The sequence below is a fragment of the Centruroides sculpturatus genome, unplaced genomic scaffold (assembly GCF_000671375.1).
Source record: "Centruroides sculpturatus isolate CEXI.00-Female unplaced genomic scaffold, Cexi_2.0 scaffold3244, whole genome shotgun sequence".
NCBI lineage: Eukaryota > Metazoa > Arthropoda > Arachnida > Scorpiones > Buthidae > Centruroides > Centruroides sculpturatus.
This window is the reverse complement of record NW_019387333.1, coordinates 1-11797: the sequence shown is the minus strand read 5'-3', so window position 1 is coordinate 11797 and position 11797 is coordinate 1. Positions and strand designations below refer to the sequence as shown.

General features: G+C 29.7%; 1 protein-coding gene across 1 annotated transcript; it reads right to left on the bottom strand.

Annotated features, from left to right (window-relative positions):
• Window positions 1-1877: 1877 nt before the first annotated feature.
• Window positions 1878-10347, bottom strand: LOC111616367 (ATP-binding cassette sub-family A member 3-like; the record flags this gene model as incomplete). Its single annotated transcript, XM_023357780.1, has 4 exons — window positions 9769-10347; window positions 7662-7849; window positions 3945-4118; window positions 1878-2094 (listed from the first exon to the last, which is right to left on the bottom strand). Coding segments are annotated over exons 1-4 (912 nt in total), but the record flags the coding sequence as incomplete, so codon positions are not given.
• Window positions 10348-11797: the final 1450 nt, after the last annotated feature.

The window sequence follows — 11797 nt, the reverse complement described above, 5'->3', positions numbered from 1 at the left end:
CAAAAATTAATTATTTCTTATAGCCTATAGCCTAGAAAATGTGGTGATTTTCACATGATGATAACTGCTTCCAAAGGGAGAATCTTAGCCCAAAAGATGTTGGTAACTATGAGATACTACTACTCAAATCAAGTACCGGTACACATTGGTCAATTCAAGCAATTGATTACAAAATTAATAGTCCTTAATATTTAATTTTAATGCTACATTCTTCAATTATATAATTAAATATGTACTGTACCTGTAACATACAGTTCACATTTATGTAATGTACTGTACTATGTTATATTCAAAATATAATTGACCTTTTTCATCATAAAATAATATATTCTATTCTAAATCTTGTTCTTACATCTACTTTTGAAATTTTTCTTCATATTAAATGTCAAGATAATCTAACCTTCTTTCTTCCTGTTATATAAATTAATTTTTATTAAAAATCCAATAAAAAAAAAGCAACAAGCTGCTTAACTTTCTTGACAACATTTAAAACTACACGTATGGTGCCAACTGTTATGATATTTTATTAAAAAACTTTTTATATTTTTAGTTATTAATTATAAAATGGCAAAAAACTTCATTTTGAGGGTAGGGATGGGTTTTATAAAAAATTATAAAAGGTAATATTCATTAAAATGGTTATTAATTTCGAACCCACTTGAGATATGACACACAACCCCCTTTATCTCCCACCCCTTGACCTTTAATCATCAAAATTTAATAGCATCAATTCTCCTAATACACAAACCTCCCTACAAAATTTCAGAAGTTTTTGATAAAAAGTACAGGAGTTATTAAGCTTCAAAGAGGGTGAACAAAATTGTGCCACAAACACCCAAGCATCCATACATACCAAAAAAATCCCCAAATTGTTTTGCATTTCTCAAAATTTCAAAGGTCCCGAGTCCAAAATGTAAAAATTTCAGGGGGGGTCATTTTTTGAGCATTTATGATACGTTCCCTCTGTTATATATATAAAAGCTGAAAAAGTAATATAAAACTTAATTCAAAACTTAAAAATTTAATAACTAAAAAAGTTTTGAAGCAAATGATAGAATATCTACACCGGAGTACTGTAAAAATGCACATATCTATAAGCCTTTTACCAGTGCGCATCTCATCATACTATACAATACAGTTACAAACGTTTTTGAACTGTTACGGTTCTTCTTCAGGTAACGACCTCCCTAATGGAATGCGCTCTGATTCAAAGTTGCTATGAAATACAATCCGGAACGTTGTCCCAACTCGCTGACGTCATTATGGACTTGCGCGCTATACATGCTGTGTTCTATCCTAGAGTTTTATCTAGTAGGGTCTGCCAGACCGTCGACAGAGTGATTTCCTCCTTGTAGTTAATGCAATTATTCTCTTTAATAGTGTTTAAGCATATATAGATTGCCTCCAGCCGTCTGAGATAGTTCATGCGGTAGGTGGTGTGTACGACCTTTGCTTGAGAGAATATGGGTTCTATGTCTGGGTCCGAAGAGTATACGGCCAGAGCTGTGTTGGTTCTTTCATGGTTAATATCCGCTTTATGCTCTTTGATTCGGGTTTCAAGGGGGCGTTTGGTTAATCCTATGTAGACCATGTTTCTATTACATCTGTGATCAATGATAGGAATGGTGTAGATGCCGGGAAGTTTATTTCTGTCTGGGGTATCTTTTCCGTTTCGTAATAAATCAAAAATCGTAGCGTATCTTCCTGCTTCTGTATTGTATAGTGTGATGAGATACGCACCAGTAAAAGGCTTATAGATATGTGCATTTTTAAAGTTTTGAAGCATTTCTATCCTCAAAGAAATTTATTTAGGTTATCTTAAACATACTCTACAATAAAAATTTTAATAATTCAATTTAAAAAATTAATTTAATAACCTGATGTGCATCTTTCAATACAATAGTAGGAAAAGCAGTTTCAATAAACTTCTTTAATTCAGTAATCTGGTTTTCTTCATCAGTCTGTTTCATTTTGACAACAAGCGTATAGCCTTGACCAAATTTATTTCTAAGATCTTGTATTGTACCCAAACAATGAAATTTTCCTTTAGTCATAATTGCTACTCTGTCACATAGGACTTCGCATTCATTCATGCTGTAAAATATCAATTAAATTTAAAATTATTTAACTTATTTATAGATCAATGTTTGCCATTCAAAAGTTTATTTTATATAGAAAATTTATATTATTAAAATACTGAGATGATTTAGTATATTTAATGCTATATAAAGAGCAAAAACAACAAAAATTTATCAATTTTTTATTAAAATTTATGCTTATCAATTAAGTTCCAAGAATGCATTCATTAAATTCACATAATTTGGAATTTAATTTAATTGTCAAATCATTGGGCTGCAATTTGAAAAAATTGTAGACCTATAAATTCCCACTGTTGTCCATCCATCAGTCTTTCCTTAATCTTGACAATGGAGTTAGATAGATGAAAGATATGAAAACCTTACAGGCAGGAGGCTCTGATTAACTATATGTGAATTTCTGATGCAAACCAGAAGTCATGCTATTTCAGTTCAAAAATTTCCTCTGAAAGGAGCTAGATAGATAACCGGCATGACTTGATTGCTAAAGGAAAAGTATGATGTACAGGGGCAAGACACTGCTAATTTGAAGGTAAAGAGCATATATTTAAATTAAATTAAAAAATATGATTAAAAATTGCAGCCCAGCATTGTGACGATGTCATAGTAAAATAAATGCTCATTACTATTTCATTTTTAGTTATTTGTATTACCATATTAAATATAATATTGCGAGGATTGTCCCAAAAGTAATGCACAGTGTGCTTTAGTGGGTGTTGTAGGCAATGTAGACAGCTGATTGAAGCATCAGTGTATAGATTGAAGTCTTACAAACACATTGCTATCATATGGTAGTGGGATTCATTTAAAGGGAAAATGCCAAAAATTTGAAAAGACAATGAGAACAGTCCGTCAGATTGGATTTCAGCAATAGAGCAACGAGCGTATATTTGTATCAAAACAGTGCACGGTAAAAAAGTGCCCAAAATTCATGCCGCATTAAAAGAAGCATGTGAAGGTTTACTGTGAATCGTAGCACAGTACAGAGGTGGCACATGAAGTTTCGAGAAGGTCGAACAAGCATCAAAGATGATCTGCATGTGGGGTGGCCGTTTACTGTAACAGCTGACAACACAAACACTTCAATCATTGCAACATTGCTTAACGAAGACCAGAGAATTACGGTAAGAGAAATTGAGGTGGAGACAGGAATCTCGAAAAGAGCACGCATCGTATTTTAACACAGGTGCTAGACAACATCAGTGACACCAATCATCAAACTTCTCAAAAAATACGGCTGGGAAAAGCTTCGCCACCCGGCTTATAATCTTGATTTAAGCCCACCTGACTTCAATCTCTTCCCCAAGCTGAAGGAACTCCTTCGGGGTATGTTTTCCGATGCTGAAAGAGCTCTGAAGAGAAGTGACCCGACAGATTCAGATGCTCAAAAATAAGGGGATGTTGAACAGAATCCAAGCACTTCCACGCTGCTGGCAAGCATGCATTGATAAGGGAGGGGATTATTTTGAAGGCCTGTAATCACTTGTATCTTCTTCAATAAATATTTTTCGAGTTAGAGCCAACTGTGCATTACTTTTGGGAAACCCTCATAGATTCTATTTTATAACATAAAAATATTTAAATTATTTACACTCTTATTCTCTTATGAATAAGAATTCAAATAGTTTAGTTAAAATTTAAATCAAGTAAAAAACAAAAGTTTATCATACAACCTATGAAAAAATTCTCATAAATATATTTTTTTAATGAACAACTTTTGAAAAATTTGTATAGGTGTTATGAACTATTAGAAATATGTCAAAAATTAGTAAATGGAAACATCATTCTAGATAACAAAAGCATTTATCTGCTAATACTAAAATTAATTTTAATAAAAAATTATTTTACTTATGAGATGTGATCAACAATGATTTCCCCAGTAAATTCTTAATTGTTATTAATATTTTCCATATCTTACGACGAGATTTTGGATCGATTCCAGTTGTCGGTTGGTCAAGAATAAGTATTTCTGGTAGACCAATTAAAGCTATTGCAATGGATAATTTACGTCGTGTTCCACCACTGAAAAATAAATTTTAACATTCTATTAGTCACTTTAATAAAATTAAATAATAATTGTGTATGCAAAGAATTACTAAAGATCCTTTATGTTAATAGAAGCAAAATGAAAGAACAAAGAAGTTTTAAAAATCAGGTAAATTAGTTTAAGGTAAAGACTGTGAAAATTGTGTATATAGTAGTTTTACTATTATACCTGTTATTCACAAGGATCTGATGTAAAGAATACTATTTTTTAAAAGTTTACTCTCAGGAGCAACACAACAAAGGAAAAATAATGAATAAATGTTAATATTTACATTTACCACTGCATATATTACATCAATGGTTATATTTAATTATAAAATTTAACAATTCAAAAAGCTAAAATGCAATAAAACAAAACTTAGTGAGCTGAAATTTTCAAATTGCAGATCTATAAATTCCCACTGGTGTCTGTCTGTTTGTCTGTCCTTCCTTAATCTCAAGAATAGGATTAGATATATGAAAGTTGAGACCAGATATGGAAAGCTTAAGTTCAGAAGGCCCTAATTAACTAGATACAAACTTCCACTTTAGACCAGAAGTCATGTTATTTCAATTTAAAAATTTTCACCAGAATGGAGTTAGATAGATACCACAACTCAACTGTTATAAGGAAAAGCATGATATACAGGGGCAAGATTACTAAACTCAAGATTAAGAATTGCATTATGACGATGCCACAATAATTTTGTCAAATTTTTTATAAATGAATCTAATTTATTTTTAATATTCCACTTAAAAATTTATTTACTTATGGAATTACATGAGATGCATTTTTTTTTAACTGTTTTGCATTGGGAATTCAGAATATAGAATACTTTTGCATTATAGGTTTTATTATCAAACCTATAATATATGCTTTAATTAATACTATAATGATGTCTGTTTCAGTTAGTGTGTTAAGGCGTAGGACAAAAGGGCCTTGCCTAAGTCAACAAGTTTTTTCTAAACATCTATTGATTCAAATGTAATTCTTATTATTCTTATTTAAGAATTTAATATTATATGGTTTGTTACAAATCTAATAAGTATAAAGAAAAGTAAAGTAAATGCATTTAATAAACATTAATATTGCAGTTTTAATGCATATTGTGAAAAGTGCGGTTGTGCCAAATAGCCGCAAGGATGAAAATACAATATGATTAATACATGTACATAATTAAAAAAATTGATTTAATANGTAACCTTGTATTCATTGTTGATAAATTCTAGGAAGTGTCCCTCACTTCCAAGAAAGAAGAATTAAGAAAGTAAGAAAGTTCTCAAAGGTGGAAAGAACAAAGAACAGGAAAAGATGTCAGAAGAACAAATGGGCAAAAGAATACAATATGATGAAGAGGCACAGAAAAATTAAACTACAACTATGTAAAGCCAACTGTTAAACATGGTGGTGAATCAGTGATGGTTTGGAGATGTTTCAGTGCAAATTAGTAGTTATTGATGGAAGAATGAAGAAAGAAGACTACTTTAACATCCTGAAAAAAATTTGGAGGAGTCAGTTTTCAAACTGTGGTTGGACAATAGCTTTGTTTTCCAGCAAGACCATGACCCCAAACATACAGCAAAGATTGTTACAGATTATCTTCAAAATAATGTTACAGTAGAGCATCATTTATCTGAAAGCCGATCAACCGAAATGTCAGTTAACTGAAAGTGTTCCAGTTGGACTGTGTCGTGCTGAATCGAACGTTTTTGATACTAGATGCCAAGTTTCCCTTCAAAATATTATTTGTGTGTCCTGTCTGCAGTCTGTCTAATCTTATAGTCATCCTCCAGAAGAAGTAAGCTCATGATCACTTGCAATCATACATGGGAAAGATTCAAATTGCAGGTAGCAGGAAATTTAGCAGGAATTGTGTGTATAGTGGAAATTGAGCAAATTTTTTTGACACAAAAAATATGAGTAATTTATTTCATAAACATAGATTTTATATGTACATTTTTCTAATTTATTTGAAAACTTTTATTGCAGATGAGTGAGATTCATTTAGACTCAACATTATATTGTATTATATTATAGGGGGTACAACTTATAATTATTTTCATCTTAGGGGTACATGATCAAAAAAGTTTGGAGATCACTGGTCTAGCAAATAGATGTAAATGTATATGTACAGTACTAGTTTTTGCATGTGTAAATTTATATTTAAATTTGCATAAAATTTTAATGACAATTTAATTTTTGATTTTTATCAATTCTGCATCAGGGCCCACTTTGTCCAGTTGAATTTAAGATCAGGTGAGAACTTGTGGTTGGCTGAGGTGTTGATCCAACAGTCAGTCACTTGGAAAGCACAGAACAGAGAACTTAAAATTTTGACATGACTAGAGCATAATTCCTGAGAGAAAACTGATCAGCTACAGAGGATAGATCATGGGATGAGAACTTTTTATAAGTAAGATTTAAATCCTCGAGAACAGAACTTGGATCTTAAGGAAGAACATTGTGTCCCTGAGACAGAAGTTTTTAAAGGGTTCTCTCACTGATCCTGTATTCTGATTGATCAATGATATCCCTCATCACTTTCTGATTGGTTCATCCTTGTCTCCAGGTTACAATTCTAGATCTTATGGACCACAGAAGAGGTAGAGATCAATATTCAACCCAATGCCATTTCCTATGCTGATCGGATAGTATTTATCAGATCAAACTATGAAACCCATTCTCATAACTCATGTCTTTTGTATTTACGTTTTTAACATCAAGAATTTATAATCATCTCCATGAGACATTGTTTAATTAAATAAATCATTTTGCTTTATTGTTTAACTATATTATTTTATTTCATTCAAAAGATAGGAGTTTAACTGTCCAACAGGGCAGTTAAACTCCTACCTTAAATGCTTCATTAGCATTGTAGGACTTAATTTCAAATTCTATCAGGGACACACCTGAATAACAAATTTTAATCATATTCACAAAAAAATACAAGAATACTTCTTGTATTTTTTTGCTATGTTGTTGCTATGGTGTAAAATATAAACATTTTCACACTATAGCAACAACAATTCTATCTTGCAAAGTTAAATTTTTATTGTAGGCTCTTCCCTGCCTCAATATGCTAAAAGATACAATCATTGCCAGATGGACCTTACATAACTTTAAAACATTCTTGATTAACTAAAAAAATGATTAAAATTTGTTTTTGGGATTTAATTAATTAAGAATTATTTTAAAGTTATAATTGTCACTAGAGGAACTTTAGGTTATCTACTCTTTATTATTTTGCATACTTTATAATAATTTTACAGCTACTTAGTAAGTATGAAAAGCCAGAGAAACCGCCAAAAACCATAAGTGATTCTATGCTGGTACCTCTTTTAATATATTAAGATGGGGAAGAACTACAATAAAAACAACAACTTTGCCAGTTAGAATTGTTTTTCCTGTGGTGTGAAAATAGACATATTAATGAATATTTATCATGTTTTTGAAATTTATAAATTATATGTAAAAACATAAAAAATACTTATTATGTAATTAAAAATACTTCAAAATACAATGTTTTCACTAGAATTTACCTGTAAGTTTCAGTAGTCCTGTTAGCATATTTTACAAGATCACAAAACTTTAAAATTTTATTGACAATGTAATCAATATCCTGTGATGGAACACCTCTTAAATTAGCAAACAATGTCAATGTTTCTCTTCCTGTTAAGTGATCAATGAGAGCATCAAATTGTGGACAATAACCAATGTCTGATAGGTACTGGAAAAATATAAAAATATATCAAATTTCTAAAATAACATAAATATTGTTTTAATAACTAAAAGATTTTAATTGTTCTTAACAACCTTCCTCGAGTAGAATATGTAACAATTCAATTGCTTAGATTTGTATTCTAGAACATAGACATTTTAATTTATGTTTGGCATTCTGTTATGAATTCAACTTGAGGATGGTCATTAAAAACAATCAAAAACATTTTAGTTATTAAAATTTCTGCTGTGTTTTAAAGTTTTTTGTGTGTGTTTGTTACTTTATATAGCAATTGTGAGCTGGTTATAAATATTGTTATTTAGTAGGAAGTTTTAACTTGTAAAATAAAGAAAATTTAGATTTATATAAATTTTTCATTCTATTACATACCCTTACTCTAGTATCAGAACTTCATGTATCTGTATTCCTGTTATAACTACTAAAAACACTAATGTTTAGATTATTCCAGCATTTAAAATTTAAAAAAATGAATGCTACAAGCTTCAATGTTTGAAAATGAAATTTGTAGAAGAATGCTATATAAATTTGAATTTAAAACCAAAGATTGACCAATGGAATACACTCAAATGTAGATGTTACAATCTGATTTTATAGCAACTTATCAAATAAGGTCTTACATGCTTGGGATAAGTGTTTTTCCTCCTTAAAGCTGATACACAGCCTTTGTATGTCTGATTTAAAAATTTCAAGGGTCTCCAGTAACTTGAGTTGTTCTGTGTTTGAAGTTCTAATCAAACTTGCTTGTTGTAAATCAGATTGAATTTCATTGCTACCCATATATATCGAGATGGTGCTGATTTGCCCTCTCAATATATGTGGGTAATGCACTTACAAAAACTATATGTATACTGTGTGTGTATAAAGTAGACTCTCCCTTATCTGGACTGGTTAAAAGCAACTAAATTTTCCAAAATATTGTACACTACTTTAAATTTTATCTTTCCATACTGCAATGTATATACTTGTATTTTTTAATGTTCTTTTTTTTTTTTTTATAAAAATTGCCTTGAAATTCATAAAAGAGCAAATGCATCAACCATAAGTGATGAGTCTTATTTGAAAATTACCATACTATCTTATCCAGATTTTTCTAATATATGATCACTTTATAACATCCTTTTAATAACAATTTGGCATAAATGACAAGCTTTTAATAAATCTGTTTCTTGTATGAATACGTATCAAACCAGACATACTGCTCTAACGTCATTACCCTCCAATAGGTTTCTTATTGTTTGATCTCTTGAAAAAGTCAAACTTGATCATAACTTTTTATTAATTTAATAATAATAAAATTTTATTTATTTTTCAATACTTCACAATTGTTTTTGACAGACTTCAAAATCGAAGAATAATTACTGTCCAGTTTTAGATGCCACTGGACAAAGAACAGAATTCTTAAAAGCTGTAATCTGGCCATCCTAACTCACAATTGTAATCGACATGTAACCAAAAAAGCAAATAAGATTTCTGAAAACTTTAGTTTCAAGAAAAATAATTTGAATTAGATTACATTTACTTAATTTTTTTAAATCTTCTCATTTTCATGCACAAAATTCTATTGCTAATTCATAAAGTAACTGCTTCTGCAGCAAATCACTCAATTATCCACAGACAACCTTGTGCAGCAGCAAAAAATGGTTTATTAGCGAGATTGTGGCCAAAGTTTTCATCTCTAAAATATGAGCGTCGAACGTCACTATCTCGTAAGCGGTACTCAATGTTTGACATTTACATTTTAGAGATGAAAACTTCAGCCATAACCTTGCTATTAAAGTGAAAAACTAACATATCTGGTCATATTTGTGTGTAGGTGAAGTAAAAATTCTCTCATTTTTTCTTATATTACATTCAAATAATAATTATCTGAAATTTAATTCATTATAATTTATATTAAATAAGATTACCTTATTTTTGTTGTTTTGAAGACCACCTCTGTTGTTATATGAATCACCAAAATTGGGTATCAGATCACCAACCAGCATACGAAATACAGTTGTTTTTCCAGCTCCATTTACTCCAAGCAAACCAAAGCATTCCTTTTTATGTACAGAAAATGTTAATTCTTTGACAGCGCAACCAGATCCGAAATAAGTTTTTGTTAAATCTTTTACTATTAAGACTTCATTATTAATTTTGTGCTCCAAATAAAGTGCTTTCACTCGAGATTCCTCATTTAATATGTCAATGTCCATATCAAGAGAAATGTTATTACTTTTTTTTTGTTTTAATTTCTTCATAACAGTAAATATTTCAGTACATTTATTTAATAATTTAGATAAAGTTGTTTCTATCAAAATTAGTATTATGAAAAATACGGCTCCATCAATAAACAAAGGCAAAATAAATTCTGGTAATGCCTTATCCCAATCAACAGTTCGTGTCAAACAATCAGCAAGACAAATTTTGGCTGCAAAATAGACTATATTATATATGTATGAAAGTTAATTTCAATTTTGTTAAATTAGTATAATTCTAAATCTATTTTTAAAATTATAGCATTAAATATATTGAAATATTAAAAAAATTTATTGTCTTCAAATATTATATCTATGTTAAGTAAAAACAGCTAGTAAGACTGCATTAATTAAAACTTCTGCTGCATATATAAAGGGATTACCGTAATTAATTTCACGCATTAAGCAAGGGATACCTGTATTTTAATCTCTTTCTTGCTTTAAATGTAGAACTGATTCAACAACAGAAATTTAAGACAATTTTTAAAAATATTTAGCTTTCTGTTCAGTTAATATCAAGATTGTCCTTTATGTAATGCAGTTAATATTGATGGGATAAGCATACAGTTCATATACACCTCATCATCCTAAGAGTCACATGATAAATAATTAATTGCCTATTGATATCCATATTAACGCTAACAATTAAATCTTGTGTTTGTTTTTTTACTGTATTTTATAGAATATAAGATTTCAGCACAGAATATTTAGTTTAGGAAAAAATATCTAATGTATTTAATTTAAACCATACTGCTCCTTTGGCACTCTGCCCCAACATCTTTACTGTATTGTAGTTAAAAAAAAAAAAGTAAATAAAACTGTGCATTCTAATTTTATCAGATAAAAAAAAGAGTTAAAATAGTAAATTAAAATTAAAATTTACCATTAAAATATTCTATGTGAATATAGGCAAATGCTGCTTATCTAAAGCAAAGAATAATGATAACATTTTTATTCAAGAGTTGGGCTAAGTACAGGTTGCCTGTAACCTACCAAAGGCCATTTGGGAAATTCATTAGCCTAATGGAGATTTCAACTTCACATATAAGATGTAGGGCAATTTTTTCCAACTTTTTTTTTTTTTGAACAAAACTTGCATCTTAAATAAAATATTATATTTTGATCCATTTGTTCCGTATTTAAAAAATTGTAAATACAGAGAGAGTGCTATAAAATTCAATTGTTTTCTTTCAAAGTTTCTCATTTTTTTTATTGTCTTTTATCTCTTAATAATCATACTAATCAGATAAAGTTGAGTATGTTTGTGTGTCACTTTGATTAAGTTATTTTTATTTATTAATCACCATTGGTATCTAATATTAGGATTATCCTAAGCAAATTTTGTTTATAATTTAATTGCTTCAAATTATTTTTAATCATAAACTTATAATATTGCAGTAGCAGTATAAAAAATATCACACTTTTGGAGGACCATCTGCTTCAAATGGGTTAAACTTTCTCTCATATGACCAAATAAAGTGGTTTCAGAAGCAGAAGTCCACAAACAGTGTGATGAGAAAAGAGAGAACTGTTAGATTTTAGAAAAAGGGGTTCCGTTGGCCAGGGCTGTAGAATCAGAGTCATGAAATTGGGAGGAATTTCTGGCCAGAGTTGGAGTTGGGAAAAATGTGTCAACTCCAACTCCAGCATTTTAAATTTAATTTAGTTTTTTTTTTTATTTAAATGATAGAAAATTTAT